This window comes from Parasteatoda tepidariorum, chromosome 3 (genome assembly GCF_982258835.1).
Source record: "Parasteatoda tepidariorum strain Cologne lab strain chromosome 3, Ptep-v5.0, whole genome shotgun sequence".
Lineage (NCBI taxonomy): Eukaryota > Metazoa > Arthropoda > Arachnida > Araneae > Theridiidae > Parasteatoda > Parasteatoda tepidariorum.
Genome location: NC_141757.1, coordinates 104599969 through 104619727, shown reverse-complemented (window position 1 = coordinate 104619727; position 19759 = coordinate 104599969). Strand labels below are relative to the sequence as shown.

Here is a 19759-nt window from a genome sequence, read left to right as displayed (position 1 = left end):
ATTCAGTGCCATTGAGGGGGCAGAAGATACCAAGTTATAATTCGAAAATTTTGTGCAGATGTTCTCGTCAAAAAAGGATAAGTTTTAAGCACATTTCGCATGCGAATCAACGAAGTTTATGATCTCTTTTATAAATGTTTGAATATAAAGGCTTCTTTTAACCAACCTTTGGCATATTGAAGAGACAGAATATATCAGTTCAGTGTTATAAGGTTTACCATATTCTTTAATGATGGTAGTTGACATAAGATTCTGTTAAACTTTTTCGACCCCACCCAATTGATTATGCTTTTTAACTATATTTCTGATCAGAATTAATGCCCATACATATAGTTAATGATTGTCATTTTTTCAGTCCGGAATTGTGGATTGCCATCTTTGGCTGCCTGCACGTAACATCGTTGTTCGCTGCAATCTATGAGTGGCGTTCTCCCTTCGGTCTCAATCCATGGGGAAGAATGCGAAGCAAAAACTTTTCATTATCATCTGCATTGTGGGTTATGTGGTCTCTACTTTTCTCTCACCTGGTCGCCTTTAAGGTAATGTCCAGTCTCATATTGCTCTAATTTGTGATCTTGGGGGGAAGCTCTACTAGTCTTACTCTTCAACTTTTATTAACTTCATTTAATTTGTTTCTGATCATTGCATAACCACTACTTTACCGATGAAAGGCTATATGTTACCGATATGTTAACATTTAATCAAAATAAAATTCGAATCATACACCTGATAGCAGTTTATAAATCCGAAACAACTGTTTAAGTTTAATTTTTGTTTCTGGAGTTAGTATTCCGAAAGTTATGAAACCTTACAACTAAACTTTTAGACTAAAAAGTCAAAGATCTCAAGTCTTTTACCCCTTAATCTGACCATTTTGAGATGCATTTGCTTCTATTGAAAGTTTAAAATTCTAAAATATAGTTTAAGTTCTATTTAAATTTCATATATATATATATATATATAATTTGAAATTAGAGCTTTTTTCCGAGTTTAACACACTCAAACTGTAACTATTTTATTTTTCTTATCGAAAAAGAATCATTCGAAATATATGCTTGAATTTTTATTCCGTTGGGGAGGTGAACTGACAGAAAACAATTCCAGATTCCTTTAAAATCAGAGACACTATTTTTACATCAGTTTCTAAGAACCACCTGTGTACACAATCGATATTAATTATGAAATTTTCCATACCTGATAATTGTTGACAAATAGGTTCACTCTAATTACGAAGTGCAAAGATACTTAAAAAAGTAAAGTTTAAAACTTACAGTCTAAAACTAGCGCACACTAAAAACTAGTCTAAAAACTAGAAACTCGATTTTTTTTTCCCCACAATGATCGATGAGAATTTAGATTGCGGAGAACGTTTACTCGAAAAACTGTTCTTTATAGTATATCTGAAGAGGAAAGAAGAAGAAGAAAAAAAGATGCTGTCTTCGAAAAATATTTCACGCCTTTTTAAAAATTCGATAAAATTCTTGCGTTTCCATCTAGTTTCTCTGAAGCATGAATATCATAAATCGCGAGGAACGGAAAGAGTTTATCATCTGTTGCCACATTTGGCTGCCAATTTCTCATTTGTTTATTTGAAATGCTTCCACGTATAAATTTTTTCCAGATTGAGGGAGACATTTTGATCTTCAGTCATTTCTTTTTTATTTGTGACACATCACTCAGATACATTATTTCTGTATTTTTGTCTGAGCCTAAAGAATATATTTTTAGTAAAATAATAAATAAGTACATTTCTTTAATATTTAGCCGCCTTCCTTACCACTCATTTCATCAATTTTGAAATGTCCTAGGAGGTATATTATTTCAGCTTTTAAAATTTCTACTGTAATCCATATGTTAGCAATTTCAGTTCCAATAAAGTACATTTGAACAAAGTTAGTAACACTTTGCCAATTATAGAGGAAAGGCGTTGTCATTTGTGTTATACTAACGCACATCAAAAGAGAACATGTCTTGACATGTCCTATTGTATGTTTCTTCATGTTTTCAAAAGGTTTTTAATTTCAGAGATCGATGATGTGATGATGCTATCACAACACTCTCCATTTACAACCTTTTGGTTATTGCCTTATTTTTTTAATTACTTTTCACTCCATGTCTAACGCATAGCTTTTAACTATAACCGCTAACTTTGCTGAGTTCTCAGACCTGCACGTTTCATTGCTGACGATCCTCTTAGGTCAATTTTCTTCTTGAGTGCTAACAATTTGTTTTCGTGGAATATAACATTTCTTTTAATTTGTTTTTGTGGGATATCTATTTCATTGAGAAACGAAGAAAGCTGGTTGTGTTCAGAATAAAATAAGAAAGAAAATAAGATTTTAGATAAAATAAGTTTGATATTTTTGTTGCTATCTCTAACTGAATTGCTAACAGAAATGAAGGTATTCCTGTCAGCAATTCAGATAGATATGACATACCCTCCAATATTTGAGATTACTGACATATAATTTTTCAAATGGTAGAAGCATTTTAAAACATATAAAATTTTTGCAAAATATTTATTAAGATTTAAGAGCATGACAACTACGGAAATTCCACAGTAGTTGGAGGATATATATTTATTTTCAATTTACCTGACAACAAGATCACTGAACGTAAGTTAAGGAAACTCTGTAGTTGATCATTCGACTCATAAACTATGAATTAAAAACTTGCTTATTTCTTTCTTTTCTTGATACATGCCGAATAAGTTAGCATAAATGAAAGAAAATACTTTTATGATTTTATTAAAATATAGATAAGAGATACAGGTTTACTTTGGAACTCTTGAAATTGTTACTATAGCATTCTGATTTCCTAAAACTAGCAATTTGAAGAATGTTTTATTGACTAGGGTTATTAAATCGCCATTAAAAATCATGAATCAATTAGTGATTCATAACATTGAATCACGATTAAAATTTGTGAAAATTGAGCCTTTAAAGGCACAATTTCATAAACGTTACGCTAAGATCTTGAAATTTCGTAAAACATTTCAAAATGTTTACAAAAACAATTGAGAAAAGTATCATAAAGAAACATCGATTATTAAAAAAAACTGAACACAATTAGCAAAAAAATTCATCTCTGGCAAAAAGTAATAATACAAAAAGAGTTTGCTCGCTCTAACAGTATTTTATAACGGCCGGAATAAAATTTTTTAAAACAATTTATCCGTCATATTGTATACAAAGAAAATTTAGGAACTTGGAGAATTAACTTGGTAAGTCCAATGTTTTTTTATGCATTTTTGACTGTGGACAATTTAGCTGCTACGATTGAGGCAAAATGACGTAAATGGTGTTTGAGTCGTCTCGTGGTGGTTAATTCCGTGCAAAAACTACATATAACTATCTCCCGTCATTTTTCATTGCTGTTATAGTTTATTTTCTCCTGTTATTTTGTGTTTCTTCACTAAAGAAGGTACTTGTTTATGTAACCGAGGCTAAAGTATAGGGTGTTCAGCGGAGGACTGACTGATTTCAAAATAAAAAATCTCGAAAACAAGAGACGATAAATTAATAGAAACAAACGGCATATTTATTGTGAAACCTGTAAAAACTTTCTGCAGAATTTCTAGAGTCCAGTTATTAAAGTTGTTTGCAGGTGGCGCTGCAGGCCATCGATAATCGGCCAAAGCGATCGATTCTAGAGTTATAACGTGAAAGGAGAGTGTCGTACCGGATTAGGAAGTTTAATCTATGTGTTCTATTGAACAACGTATTTCTGGTACTAGAACATCACTGATTAGATTATAATCATTATAATCCTACATTTGTATTTTATCAAGAACTCTGCACATCATAATGCGCCATCTGTTAGCGATTTCTGTAACTAAAATCACAAATTTATACGCAATAGACATACTGTTTGTTTTATTCCTCTATCACCGTTTGTTTCCGGGATTTTCAAATTTGTAATCAGTCAGGCTTTTTCTGGATTTTCTGTATGTCTAGTTTGGTATCTTCATTTGTGCTTATTTCATGTTGTATTGCTTTATCCATGCGTAATACAACGTATTCTCATTTGGGTGTCAGTTTCTGATTGTTTTTCTTTTGTGCAGGCACCCAAATCATGGCCGAACAAAGTGTTGATCAACTTGTGGGGCTGCTTTAGTGTCATCTTCGTATCTTCATACACTGCTAATATCGCTGCGCATTTCGCGGGTCTCTTTTTTCATCTGAGAGTCGATGACTTCCATGACGTTGGCGTAAGTAAACTCCAAAGTTTCTGACATTTCTGCGCAAACTCAAAACACACTCTCGAAATATCGATTCATAATGAAAGTACTTAGATCCTTAATGCGGTGCTAGTTTGAGGCAGCTTTAATAAGGTGTTAACAATCGAAAAGCCGGCTGCATTCTTATACGATGACACTGACGAGCTCGAGCTAGCTACGAGAACAAAAACTGCAAACAGAAAGAAAGAGTGGAATCATCGATAGCCAGCCCCACAGCGGCCGCAATAAGCTAACCAAAATTCGAAATGTTTTAAATCTTTTGTCAGCAATACAGATAAATTATTGCTATCACCATTAAGAACTAAGTTAACATCACTTTACAAAACTTTAGTTTGACATCTTCGGTCACCTCAATGGTCTAAAAAACACTTAAAATTCAAGAAAAAAAGAATTACAGATTCTATGGATTGACTTGTAGTCCGCTTCTTAAAAACAATATGCAGTACAATATATACGAAAAGTTAATATCGTATGTCCTCCCCCATCGATGCCGATATTGGATAATAAACACACATTTTTAGATAATTATAAACCACCACTTACTTCATTTTAATGTAATCCAAATACATTCGGTAATTACCCGAAATTCGGCGCCACTGAAACCTCAGAAGGTATTAACTAAAATTCTTTACTTACATTACTGACGTAAGTAACTCTTAAGCAATACTCTATATCGATCGACAAAATCTGAAATATTTTTGTTTTCCCACCTTTTAGCACATTGAAGGGGTAGAAAATATTATTTTATAGTATGGAGATTTTGCATGTTTCTTAATAATGACAGTTGGAAACTTTTCCGTGCCACTGCCAAGTGATTTAAAATACCTCGACTTTTTTTGGTCTACCCCAATAGGGATATAGCTATCAATAAAAAGATCACTCTTATATTAAGTAATTACCTTCGATTTATTAGAGTTACAAGCAAGAATTCGAATGATTGCTAAAAATTACTTCTGTTTCTGATTGAAAATTTGCGAAATATTTCGAACGAGTGAAATCTTTTGTGAATTGGGAATTAATAATTTCTGTAGTATCAATATCTCGTGCACGTCAAAATTTGTCCATGTGATGTTTTGTTCCCAAAATAGTTCCCAAGAACACCGTTTATTTTCTACAATTTTTACATCATTTTATTAGTTAAAAGTTCATTTTTCTACATCATTACCAATTGCAAGCGCAGCTTTGACAGTTTTTCTTTGCTTATGTTATATCAGCTCCTTGACTTGTCCTTGAGAAAGTATTGAACCAAATTTTCTCCTTTTCGTTGAAGCAGAATCATTTAAAGTCGGAAAAGTTCGACTTAATGCTTTATAGTACTACGATAAACGATGGCATATACTGTGAAACACAGATATAACTCCAACGGTAGAATTTCAAAGCCAGAGAAGAGGAGCGTTAAACAATGGCGTAAACATTCTCCACTAGTTACTCTTTAAGTCGTCGCTCTCCCCCGCAACAATTTCAATTGAACATCACCACACATTCTATTGTCTACACTTGATTTCTCCACCTTCTAGCGGAGAGAGATTCAGCGCTTTGAGAAAGTGAAATATGGGGCTGTGACATAGTATGGCACGAACATACGAATATAGTCATCGCATCGACAAAAATGCATCATCCGACTTAGCGATTTAAGTAGGAAAATTGATAAACGTTCAATCTCTAAAATGAAGTAGGTAGATACTACAGAAAAAACAGGTGTTTTTTGTATTTGTATTAAAAAAAAACAAGAAACCTTAATTAAATTTTAGGATTGCACTCGTACATCAAAACGTGATTTTTTCCCCCAATATGCCAAGTATATGCAAGATTTCGTTCCAAAATATGTTCCTGTGAGAGTTCATTTACAGAATATTAAACCCCAGCGAAATTTTGTCTTTTCATATCAGAGTAACTAATCCCCAGACATTGTTCAAAATGAGTATTTTAAAAGTGCCTAAACTATACTACACTATTCTATTTACAGCTCCTGAATCAGAGGACAGGAACGGCAAAAGGAAGCGCTTCGGAATCATATATATTCGCTCAAAATCCCCAACTGTGGCAGCATATCCAGAAGTATGGTTACGACGATCTTGAAAAAGGACTAGAGAAACTAAGGTAAATTTTTCGTTGAAGCTAAGGTGAGAATCATTCACATCATTCCAGGTCACTTGATTCTTGTTTTTGTTTTTTTTTTCTAGGAACAAAGAACTGGACATGCTGATTGGGGATACCATAGTTCTAGATTACATCAGAGGCAACGATCCGGGATGCAGCCTTCACTTGTTGGGACAATCTTTATTTGATGACGCGTATGCGGTGGGCATGCAGAAAGGCTTTTCACTTAAAGTGAGCTCTTCAATCATTTCTAGGATGTTTTTTAAAGGGCCATTTCCACTGCATGCGATTCGGGCACTCGCGGTCGAAGGAGAATAAGAACTTAATTTGTGAAATATATATTTCCCCGTCATAAACTCGCCAATCAGGTTCATTTCCTCTCTCGGCATTAACCGGAGACGCGTGAATCAGTGCTTAAAATAAAAAAGGGAATACCCAAAATAACATTTGATCCAAAGTAGTTCAAACGCCTGATCTCAAATATGCTAATTAATTAGTGCAGACCATATTTTAAGTTACGAAATCAGACAAAGAAACACATTTTATCTGAATAAACATAATTTTTTTGACAGATTTGGATTCTTGACTCTCAAAATATGGGAGTAGCCACAATCTGAAAGATGTGGTCCCAATAGTTTGGTCAAGAGAGCGGCGGAAGGTTTCGACCAATTAATCTTAATTTTACTTATATTTCTTCGCATATTTTTGATTTTATAAATATTTCGCCATGTCTCGAGAAATTTTTAATCGGATTGAAAACTTTTTGTACACTATTATTAAATTCGTTTATTCACAAATTCGTTATTCGTTTATCCAAAAATAATTGCATGCAAAAAGTAGTTTTTAACACATATTAATTATACATATTAATTAATTATACTGTTGTGTTGGTGTTGTCAAATGACACTAACAAGACAACAGTTATACACATGGTTAACTGTTGTGTTGTTGTTGTTGTTTGACAATTGCAGAAAAGTTAAACTACAAGTCAAAAGGGACCGAAGGCATCATAGAGGGTATGACGTATGGTGTGGCAGAAGTCGAATTCTTGGCCATAGATGGCTCCACTGGAAAACAAGAGCAATCGCACCCCCTCTGCCAAAATAGGCATACATCAACAACAACAACAATAATAATAGTTGAAAATTTTTGAATTATAAGGTAAGCAAACCTTTACACCCTTTTAAAGAATGCCATTTTAAATTACAAAATACAAAATTTTAGTACAATAGGTTGAAAGTTCCTAATTTAAATTTAAAGTAAAAATGAAGTAATTGTAAAAATCCTAAGTAAATTTTAAAAAATTCATTTCTCGAGAACTATTTGACTGATTTAGTTTCTATTTTTTGCACTTCACAGTAAAAAGAAAATAATAAGAGGGGAGAAGATTAATCATATATTAATGGTTCAAAATAAATGAATATACCTGTTAAAATCTTTCAGAAACGCATTTCGACATTGATTTTGAGATACAACGAGTACGGTTACATGGAACAACTCCAGAAGAAATGGTTCGGACGAGTGCCTTGTTTCAACCATTCCCTGCATCGACTGAACAAGCCTAAACCACTGAGTTTAAAAGCCGTTGCCGGAGTCTTCATCATGCTGGTCATTGGATTGTTGGTTGGCATTTTCATCCTGGTCATTGAACACGCTGTCTTTAAATATGCCTTACCTGAACTACGGAAGATGCCACCCGACCGCTTCTGGAGAAGTCGAAACGTTATGTTCTTCAGTCAGGTATACAATAATCCCTATAGCAACCGTTTTCTTCTTAGCTACAATAAAGAACGGTCCAATAAGGATCTCCAAGATCATCGAGAAACCAAAATTGTGATAGAGGAATATTAAACAGCGTGAAACTTATTTAAGTTCCAATTCATTCTCTTCTAATGAAGAACCTTTTTCAATGTCGAGACACAGAATGGAATTAGGGGCTTCGACACTGAAGAAGGTTCACTAAGGAATCAAAATTATACTATGTCTATTTATATGGCAATATTTCAGCTCTTTTCATGCTGTTGAACTTTATTCAGGTATGTTAACCATTCCTTCACTTCAAGATTGGGCTACCTAACTGGAACAATTAATTAATAGTTCATCCAGGCTGAATAGTGGCTAAAAATATAGTCCGAATAGGAGAAATAATACCAGCTGAGGCTCAATATAAGCTGAGTAAAGGCTATAAAACACCGAGTGAATCAGACAATTCTACATGGGATCAATCTAGACAGATTAGTGTTTGATAAAGGTATTTTTCGCTTGTATTTTTGGGCCAACGTTCTCAAATATTGGTCTTATGATGGTCCTCGTGTTATTGCTACTAAGAGTTATCCTCAAAATTTGATACATGAACATTTTACCTCTCTTTGTCTTTAAAAGGAATACTTGTCTAATTTGATAGATATTCTCCAAATCAATAGTCCCATCTGCAATCAATAGTCCAAATCAATAGTCCCAGCCCAATTTCTCAGGAGACCTTTTAATTTAATTCACATGAAGTGAGACTCCATTGTTCATGAGTGTATTCTGATTGAACGAAAACGTAACCGAGATTTAATCTTAATGGTGGTGTAATCGAGGGGTTGAATAAAAATTTTGAATCTTGAGTGGACAGAGCGGAATCAAAGACAAATGAGATAAGAAACCAAGAAAAAGTCAAACAGTTATAAATCCGATAAGTGTGAGGGACTTATGCGATAGGAATCTTCAGAAGACCAACGATGAAGTTTGGATAGGCAAATCGTGTGCCTATCGTCTTCTGTATCCGCTGCACCAACAACAGTCATTCTGACTTGGCGATTTCTAACAAGCAAAAAAGATTTTGTTCATCTTTGAACACCTTTTTGATTCACTCACAGCTTTCAATCGGATGTAAGCTGTCATCTACTGTCAGCTGATATTATTATTAAAAAAACATCAATTGTTTTTGTATTTAGTGCAAAGCTAATTTTTGCTGTATTCATCTATATGTATAGCCTTTCTGAAACTTCTGACTCACATTAGCATTAATATGATTATATCCAACTTGGGAGCTCGCAACTTTCTGCTCGCTGTGCTTGCCAACCCCCAGAACAACTTTCAGAACCAGCTCTTTTCAGATTGCTTCGTTCCCTCATTGAATACATGTATTCATGAAATCTACTTTTGTATATATGCTTTCATTTTTTTTAATGAAGTTCAAAAAAATATGCTACATATACACCCCGTCAAAATCTTGAGTTAAAAACATTTCATTCCATTTATATACATTTCGATGTTACTTGAATAATTCTTCTGAAACAAATAATTAACAGAATTATTTATATACAATTATAAAATTTTTGTGTTTAGAGACACAATAGCTTAGCCCCTCATTCTAAAATAAAAGAATAAAATGTATAAAAAACCAAAGAAAAAGGTTAGGAAAAAAAAACAACAAAGTAGGCAAAAATGGACGAAGTACACCACGATTAAAACAAAAGTTTAGGAAGAACCAAAAAGCAGCGTATTTCTGTTTAAAAACAAAAGCTTGCTTTATATGGACTGTTCAATTTTAACTTATCCTTTCAACCTTAGCTCAGTTAGTTTCAACAACTCGTTACTAACACAAGAAGTTCTATAGGTTTAGAGACACTTTGTAAATTTTTTGAACAGAGTAGTAGTAGAGCATACTTTTGTCTGTCTTTTCAGAAACTGTACAGATTCATCAACACAGTGGAATTAGTCTCCCCACATCATTCGGCAAAAGAAATTGTCACCAATCTCAGAGAGGGTCAGATTTTCAGCCTTTTTCAGAAAAGCGTCAAAAGAGTAAGGTTCAACTTTTATATTCCTCTTATGTCAGGCGCTGATGATAATTTAAATTATCATAAAATTTTTACTTAACTTTTTGTAACTTACGATAATCATTATAATTAATGACGCATGAACTTGTTACGAAATTCTTTTTGCATACGATATTTTATAAGCTATAAAAAAGCGTACAAATTACATTAAATAAAAGTGCAACCTTTTCTTCTTTCTCGACTACTATTTCTTTTCACTGTTTTAGACTAGAAAATATTCAGAAATGTGACACCATTAAAAAACAATTAACTTACGTAATTAATTTAAAATTATAGAAAAGTGAGCTTATGTAAACCTAGTATGTATGCATATATATATATATATATATATATATATATATATATATATATATATATGTAAAATGATGCAGTCGGACCGAGCAGGGAAACAGACACAGGATTTTAATGAAATCAGATGTAATTTATTTAGATCATGTTCTTATGGAAGACCAGCGAAAAGTGATGTTAACTCCATTCAGGATCAGTCTTTCTGATAGGGAAAATCTTGCAAAAATCCGAAAATGTCTCTATTTAGGGAAATTTTAGATATTACTATTGGTTAATGAGCTTGCTCGAGTGATTCCCACGGCTTAAAAGGGAAAAAAGATCTTTATTTAAATTTATGCATAGTTGGGCCAAAAATAGATTTAGAAACAGGATGTAGCTTTTAAAAGTGTGAGAAAGTATTTCGATTTGAATAATTAATTAGTAATAAAGTAGGGGCTGTTTTATAGCAAAGAAACTAACATAAAAAGATTAATAGAAGCTTTTTATGTTACATCCCCCCTCGCCGAAAAATTTTGACTAATATCTAAAAAATTTTAAAATTATCCCTTTGTAAAACCTTCCCTATGATGACACAATTAAAATAAAATAATAATAATAATATTTGTAATATCAACAAGATATAAAGTAACATGAATTATAAAAAAAAACACATTTGCACACAATGTAAAAAATGTTTTCCATAAAGTGTTAGAGGAAGAAAAAAAAATTGAATTAGCGTAACTATCAAAATGAAGTGTTAGATCTCCATTTTCAATAATTTTTTGTGATTAAGTTTTTTCAGTCCTTCTATAACAGTAAATAAAGTTATTCCTCATACTAACACAATTAAAATAAACTTTTCACTTAAGACAAGAAAATCTATAAAAATTTCTAAAAGATGTAAATATTCATATTCAACAACATGAAAGATAAAAAAAAACATGAAAATGCAAGTGATATGAGATATAAAAGTACAAATTGACACTTTTTATCAAAAAAAAAATTTCAATAATAAAATTTTACATTTAGAAGGAAGAAAAATAAATTTAAATATATGAATAGCACATATTTTGCTTTTCTAAACACCTTAATAAAATAAAAATTTAAATTTCACTTCTACAATTAATATAATATACACTGTGATATATAATGCAATAAAAAAAAGTGATTCCTTAAATAATTAAAATTATAATCATACTGAATCAAAAGTGAAAAAAAAATATATGACGGTAACACTAAATTTTAATATCATTTAATTGAAACAAATAATATGGTAAACCACTGAATAATAATATCAATAAATGGAAATATTTTCAAAATATAAATATCAATAGCCATAAATTAATTAGTTCAAAATTCGAGATATGAGCGTGAATGATTAGAATACATTCACGTTTAAAAATTTCACCTGGAGAATATCATTAAAAATATCAGAGCACGATTTGTCAAATAAGTATAATTGATATAAAATGTGTAAAATATTAATCCCCCCAAAGAAGATTTTCATAGCACTCATCCATTTTTTTTTCCACAAGATTTCACCACTAAGCACGATCCACTAAAGTTCACACACTGAACACAGCTCGCTTTGGCCAACATTAAGTGCCACCAAGATGAACTTCTGGAAATATAGAATCGCTGTCACTTTGAAATAGGCATTAAATCAAAAATATGGAACAGGTTTTTAGAGGCATGGAATTCTCGAAAAGGTGAAGCAAACGAAACATCTTTTTTTTTTCTTTCTTAATGTTTTCTCCATAGTCGCTTCATTCCAAGTGTAAACACGACAGTTAGTAAAAAGGGGAAAGTGTCGCCAGCCAGGGTCAAGGTTCATCCAAATCCAATCAATTTCGCAGCATTGGCAATAAACTGCTCAGCATTCTCTTCTAGTCGCTGAGAAGTCCACTTACGATCCGTTCGTTAATAGGCTCAAATCTTCCAACGTAGTAGAAGTGTGTTCTTTCAGTTAATTTTTTTTTCTTTCTGTTTTGAAGAAACATTTAATATTATCCTGCGTCCGTTTCATCAGTTCTTATAATCCTGCTCGGCTTGTAAAATGATGCAGTCGGACCGAGCAGGGAAACAGACACACGATTTTAATGAAATCAGATGTAATTTATTTAGATCATGTTCTTATGGAAAACCAGTGAAAAGTGATGTTAACTCCATTCAGGATCAGTCTTTCTGGTAGGGAAAATCTTGCAAAAATCCGAAAATGTCTCTATTTAGGGAAATCTTAGATATTACTATTGGTTAATGAGCTTGCTCGAGTGATTCCCACGGCTTAAAAGGGAAAAAAGATCTTTATTTAAATTTATGCATAGTTGGGCCAAAAATAGATTTAGAAACAGGATGTAGCTTTTAAAAGTGTGAGAAAGTATTTCGATTTGAATAACTAATTAGTAATAAAGTAGGAGTTGTTTTATAGCAAAAAAACCAACATAAAAAGATTAATAGAAGCTTTTTATGTTACATATATATATATATATATATATATATATATATATATATATATATATATATATATATATATATATATATATATATATATATATATATATATATATATATATATATATATATATATATATATATATATATATATATATATACAGGTATAGGACAAAATAATAGGAACACCTGTGAAAGAATGGAGTCGTACTCGACTGTCCAATAGGCGGATGACAAGTGTCGCAAGAATGTGCCACCTAGTGGTGATGAAAAGCAAGGTATCTGTCTAGCATTTGGCAGTGTGAGATTTGCATGAGAAAAATCCGTTTCTAGCAAAACGAGATTATGTCTGACCTCTCTGACCTTAAAAGAGGCATGATAATCGGAGCTCGCCTGGCTGGAGCGTCTGTGTCCAGAACAGCGAACCTTGTAGGTGTCTCAAGGACCACTGTATCAAGGACTCTGTCGACCCACACAAAGTTGGGTAAGGTGTTTTCGGCGAGGCACAACAGCTGCAGGAAGTCGAAGTAGTCAGACCGTAATAGAAGGGTGTTGAAAAGGATAGTCGCTCGAAAACGCAAGACTACACTGCCGGTAATAACATCCGAGATGAATACCCACCATCAGAACCCTGTATACATGAAAATTATTCAACGGGATTGCATGCTGCTAACATTCATGGTAGAGTAGCTATTCCAAAACAGTTAGTTTCAGCGCGGAATGCTTTGAAGAGACTACAGTGGTGCCAAGGCCACCTAAAATGGACACAACTGCAATGGAAACAAGTCATCTGGTCTTATGAATCCTCTTTTACACTATTCCAGACCACCTGACGTGTATTCGTGTGGCAATCGCCGGCAGAAGCATTTCATGTTGATTGCCTGGTTCCAACCGTGAAACATGGAGGTGGTTCTGTGATGGTGTGGAGCGCTATATCTGCCCGTGGATTGGGCCTCTCGTTGTCTTGAGGGGGGTGGTCAAAGGGGACCATTACCGAAGCATTCTTGCAGATCATCTTCACCCTATGCTTCACACTCTCTTTCCGGGAGAACGTCCTGTGTTCCAAGATGACAACGCCCCTGATCACACGTCTCACTGTATTCGAACATGGTTAAATGAGCATAATGATGAAGTGGAACATCAAGCGTGGTGTCCTCAGTCCCCTGATCTCAATATCGTTGAGCCTTTGTGGGGTTTTTAGGAGAAAAAAGTCCGTGCTCGGTTTCCTCCTCCACGCACACTCTCTGAACTCGAGACAGCCCTGCAAGAGGGATGGCTGCAAATTCCAATGAACTTTGTTCAAGACCTTTATTTCTCAATCCCACGTCGAATGCAATCTGTCATTCAGGCCAAAGGTGGCCCAACTCCTTATTAATAAAATATTTTCATTTTTTCACAGGTGTTCCTATTATTTTGTCCTATACCTGTATATATATATATATATATATATATATAATAATGCGTGGTATATTTGAAAATGTTCTCTGATCGTCTGGCTAAAACTGTTAGCAACTCTTACAGTAACGATCATAAACAACTCTGAAAAAATATGTTTTGGAAAGATAAAAATCGAAACAAATTATAGCAGAATTACTTCCTGTTGAGTATTCCTGTCATAATTTGTTTACTCTAGGTTTACCTGAAAACACTTTTCTCTGAATTTCAAAATACCTATGGAGGGGAAACAAAATTTGTCTTGAAAAGTTTCCATGCTTATGGTTTTGGCCTATATCTGTTCCGGCTGTATACGATAGGTACATCTGGTATGTTTAAGAACGTCCTCCAGACATTTGACTAAAACTGTAAACAACTCTTACATAATGGTCGTAAATGTGGTATAAATAAAATGATGCTATCCTAGTATACAATGTGCAAACCCTCTAGCGGATAGCGTTTATGCCTAGTGGTCATATGCTATTTTCTATTCCTTTTACATGTCTTTGCCCTGTTATTTTTTACCACGTAATTTCGGAGCATCTCGTAAATTACCAAATATACATAATTTAATTAAAATTCATTGTCAATTTTTATGCTTTCTGCATTAATTTTATTGGTCGTCATATGATTTATGCTGCCTGAATTAATGAAAGTAAATTGAATGTGACGAATACATTGTAATTCAAATATACAAAAGACATGATATTTGATGAAGGAAATAAATAATTGTATAAATAAAGAAGCTCTATATGATTCATATTAGGAGAATGAATTACTTCCCCATCCCATGTCTGTTAATTATAAAAGTAAGCATTTTCTTTAGAGTGTTAACGCAGCCTTTTGTTTTGCAGAAAGCTAAGGAAGATGCCAGGAGAAGGAAAAGTAAATCACAATTTTTCGAAATGATACAAGAAATCAGAAAAATGTATGTAAAACAATTTTCAATTCTTTTCAAATGTTACATAATTATTCAATACATTATTCTAAAAGTCGAGAGCTGAGAAAAAATTATTACTAAAAGAGTAGATCTACAGAGTGAAAAAAAAGCGAAACACCCAGAATAACTTTTAATCTATTGAACGGATCTTCACGCCCTAGGACTCAATCTTAATGGTCCGTGAGCGTGACCTCAAACATGCTAATAAGTTAGTGCAAGCAGGCGATATTTTAAGTTATGAAATCAGACACAAAACATACTTTCTCTGAATCAACAAACTTTGTTTTCAACGGATTTGGATTCCTGACCCCCAAAATATAGTAGATAGCCGGAATCTGGGAAATAGTCTCCCAAGAGTTTGATCAAGAGAGCTGACGAAATTTTGGACCCTTCAATGTTATTTTCACTTTTTGCATACTTCACCGTATCTCGAGAAATTTTCAAACGAATTAAAAAAGGATTTTACACACAATTCGCGATCGCAACGAACTATAGGGGGCGCTGTTGTATGAGACGAATACCTGCGATTTCTATATGAACAGCACTGGAGACGTATTTAATATAGTGTTTAGCATTGTAACGTTCCTTCTTTATTGTGGCTTATTAAATTTAAAAAAGAAAAATGTTTGATATTCTTTCTTATGCAAGCGAAAACAAACAATTTATCTCTTTTTTTTAGAGAAGGAACATCCAGGAACACATCGGAAAAATATTTGTAAATGAACAAGAAAAAAAATATGTATCTTCTTATTAGAGTTAGAACCTAATGACTGCAAAATCGTTTTACTAAATTTAATAATATAACATGAAAGGCCTATTTAAACTTTACATTCCATAGTGTTATGAATGATATTACTTCAAACAAATGCAAAAACTATACATAAGCCCATAATTTTATATAATTTAATTTTGCAAAATAAGTTCTTTGACAATTTTCATGAAAAAATTTTAAGTTTCAATAAAAATCATTATTTATAAAATAAAAAACGCAATATAAAGAATGCTTACGAAAAAAAAAAGATTCTAAAAATTCCTCAAATTAAAATAATAAACTTTCATGTTTTTTTTAAAAATTCTTAATTGGACGCAGAAAACCATTTTATAGAAAATTATCATCAAATTAGAAAAAAAATTTCGTACAAGTAAATTTTTTATTATAAAAATCATAACATCTGATATCATAATATCTGATTTATAAATCCGGAGAATTCCAAAATGATATGTTCTTCGTTTGAAAACTTTATTCTCAAATATTATATATATAGATTATCCCTTTATTACTTTAAGATGACATACCACACAATAAAACTTTATAATTGCAAAATCTCGAAATGAATTTCAATATGTAACTTAAAAACTGAATAGCTGAATTTTAGTTGAATTTTTATTCCATACTTTTCTGAATCATATTACTTCAAACATTAGAAAATGCAAGAAGTATGCATAAACACATAATGTTATACCACTTAATTTTTCAAAAAAAGTATTTTGACAACAATTTTTATCAAAAAATTTATAAACTAAAAAATGCAAAATAAAGAATTCTTAGGATAAAAAAACGATTCTAAAAATTCCTCAAATTGAAAAATAAAACTTTCATATTGTTTCTATTTTTTATTCTTATAGTTCTTAATCAGACATTTAAAAAAAACCATTCTGTAGAGAACTATCATCAATATAATAAAAAAATTACTTACAAGCAAATTTTTTATTTTATTATTAAAATCATAACACTTCCTTTATAAATCCGGAGAATTCCAAATGAAATGTTCTTCGTTTGAAAATTTTATTTTCAAATAATATATACATAGATTATCCCTTCATTACTTTTAGATAACATACCACACAGCAAAATTTTCTACTTTAGAATGAGTTTCAATGTAGTAGGATTCTTTGTTTACCGTATTTTTAAGTTTTCTTTTTTATATCTACTATACATATAAAGTATGATTTTTTGGAAAAATGAGACATAATTGGTCTAGACTAGTGTAGCTTGATCTAGTGTAGGTCTAGATTAAAGTAGCTTGGATATGAATCTATCTCTAGCATCATGTTCAAATATTTTATTCGAAGCCTCTGTCTCAAGTATGAAACACCTTTAGTGTTTCTCTACGCGTGAATTAACGTGTGATTTAATATCATCTTTATTTAAGTCCTACAACATAGGGAAAGGGTATACCAGGCAAAAATTCGAATAAATGATTTCTAATTAATTCGGAGCTTGTAAGTTTTATTTTCGTAAGTACGAAACTTTTCAGTCTTTTTCTATGGAACGGTTTGCTTCGCTTTTAAGATCCTTCATATGCAACTAAGCACTCGGTTGACAACTGTTAGCCGCCTGGAATAGGACAAAGAAACACGATCATGATTTACTAAGTCTTCTAAACAATGTCTAAAGGTGATTGCATTTAATATGAACAGCAGATATTGCTGGTTGACAGGAATTTGTTGAGCAAAGACCGAAGACAAACTTTCAAGCTTCAGACTACTTTTAAATCATTAACTGGAATTCTTTTTGTGCTATATCCTTCCACGCTGTTGCAAGACTTAAGTGAGCATGATATTAAATCACGCATCAATTCTGGCACCATGTGCATTAAAGAAATACTAGTTTCCTTGCCCCTCCCAGGCTGTGAAAAGGGGTGTCAAACTTGTTACAGAGGCTTCGAATAAAATATATCAACATGAAGCTAGATGGAACTACAATAAGATGTAGATCAGAAAAACCTCATTTCTCAAAGAAATCAAACTCTAAATGTGTAGAAGAAACGAAAAAGGAACCTTAACAATGCAGTAAGTAAAGAATCCTACTTACTTCATTGAAAATTTTAGAAAATAGCTATAAATATAATGTAAAAAATCGGTTAAAATTTGGATGCTTGGTTGAGTAAAATATAGGTGGAATTCGACGTGTAACCATCTTCAAATGGCTTAGTTCCAGGGATGCTCTGATCTATTATAATGAGCGAAGAGGTACACAGTGAAAATTACAAAATATTGGTAAACTTGCTTTTTTTCAAAAACGTTGCGCGAATGTACAAAAGTAAATTATTGATCAGAATTTAATTTATTTAAGGATATTCAAATTATCATATAAGCATATAAAAATTAAAGCGTGTTAATTTTAAGTCCAAGTTTTTCATTGATTTTAAGTGTGATGATCGAACTGCGGATATTATCCGATTTTGAAAAATCTTATGCCCTTTTTATTCTTATTCCAAGTTCCAAGAGGTAACTTCTCCGCACTAAAGTAATCTGAAATTCAAAAAAAAAAAGAAAAAAAAATTTAACCCACTCTATTACATACATCAAATGATGGTAGTTGACAACTTTTCCGCAGTACCGCTAAAAAATTAGATTACTCTGACTTTTTTACCCACCCTACAACACATAGATTAAAAACAAATAGTCTTCCTAGTCTGCAGGTTGACTCTCATTATAACCAAAAATTTAGAAAAATACTATCGTCTTTCTATGGTAATGCACACATAACTCTGTGGCAATAACGAGTACTCTTAACTCTAAGACACACAAATTACACACGTGCCTGTCCCTATAGAAAAAATTGCTACAAACTCATTAACTTTTGTATTTTACAGGGTCAAGTTGCAGAAAGAAAACCCAGATGCAATCATCGGTATTCAGTCTCAACATCTAACACAAGACATGGTGTCACCTATATGTTCCCCCATGGATACTCAGCGTCTTCTGTTTGCACCACAGAGCACATCCACCCCTCCCAAACTACGAACTTCCTGGGATTTGTACAAGAGAGGACCATCCCTCTTCGGATCTACTAAGTACACCCATCTCCAGCAGTACGATGATCCGGGCCCCAGACGATTCAACCCAAACTGTGACTCACCACATCTGAACCGCAGACCACACGACCTCTTGAGAAACGACTCGCTACTAGAGGAAATGAGTTCTTCAGGTGGTGAAGATCAACCTGCCTTTGACGCAACCGTCCTCAGCATCAGCGTCGAGGACCTCAGGTTGGCACTAGACTCTCACTCGACAAACTTACTCAACTCGTTTCGGAAATGCAGGTCTTTGGACGATATCCTTTGGAAGAAAAAGTACCAGCACAGCCCAAGGAGAAAATTTCCGATGAAGTCCGAGCCAAGAATGTCGATTAAAAAACTGCTGGAAGTGGACGATCTGCTGCTGTATTCCATGAGCAAGGAGAAGATCATAAGATCGTGGAAATCAGCTGAAAGGAGACTACTAAACAGGCTTAGGGACGCTATGAAAGAGAAGAGGGAACTTGAAAGAAAGCTTGCTTTTATACAAAAAACTTTAGTTAAGCCTCCTTGAATTTAAATCACTTCTTCTGATGTGTCTTATTCCCCAATTATTAAAAAAAAAAAAAGTTTACGCCCAGTGTTAAAATGGCAACGAATGTGTCAGAAGGAATTCTAGACTTAAGAATTTTTTTCACGATATCTTCTTACAAGTAATAGTTTACTAGCCGTGAAGAAAAGAAGAAGAAAAAAAAAA

The 19759-nt window shown here is 32.9% G+C and overlaps 1 protein-coding gene across 1 annotated transcript in view; it reads left to right on the top strand.

Moving 5' to 3' along the window:
- LOC107441633 (glutamate receptor ionotropic, NMDA 3A) overlaps window positions 1-19759 on the top strand; it is a 220907-nt gene extending 201148 nt beyond the window's left edge. The window contains exons 7-14 of the mRNA XM_071183955.1: window positions 356-539; window positions 4064-4210; window positions 6207-6340; window positions 6424-6571; window positions 7784-8080; window positions 10013-10132; window positions 15174-15247; window positions 18859-19759. Coding sequence (XP_071040056.1) covers window positions 356-539; window positions 4064-4210; window positions 6207-6340; window positions 6424-6571; window positions 7784-8080; window positions 10013-10132; window positions 15174-15247; window positions 18859-19576 — 1822 coding nt within the window. The 3' untranslated portion in view covers window positions 19577-19759. The remainder of the gene's footprint in view (window positions 1-355; window positions 540-4063; window positions 4211-6206; window positions 6341-6423; window positions 6572-7783; window positions 8081-10012; window positions 10133-15173; window positions 15248-18858) is intronic.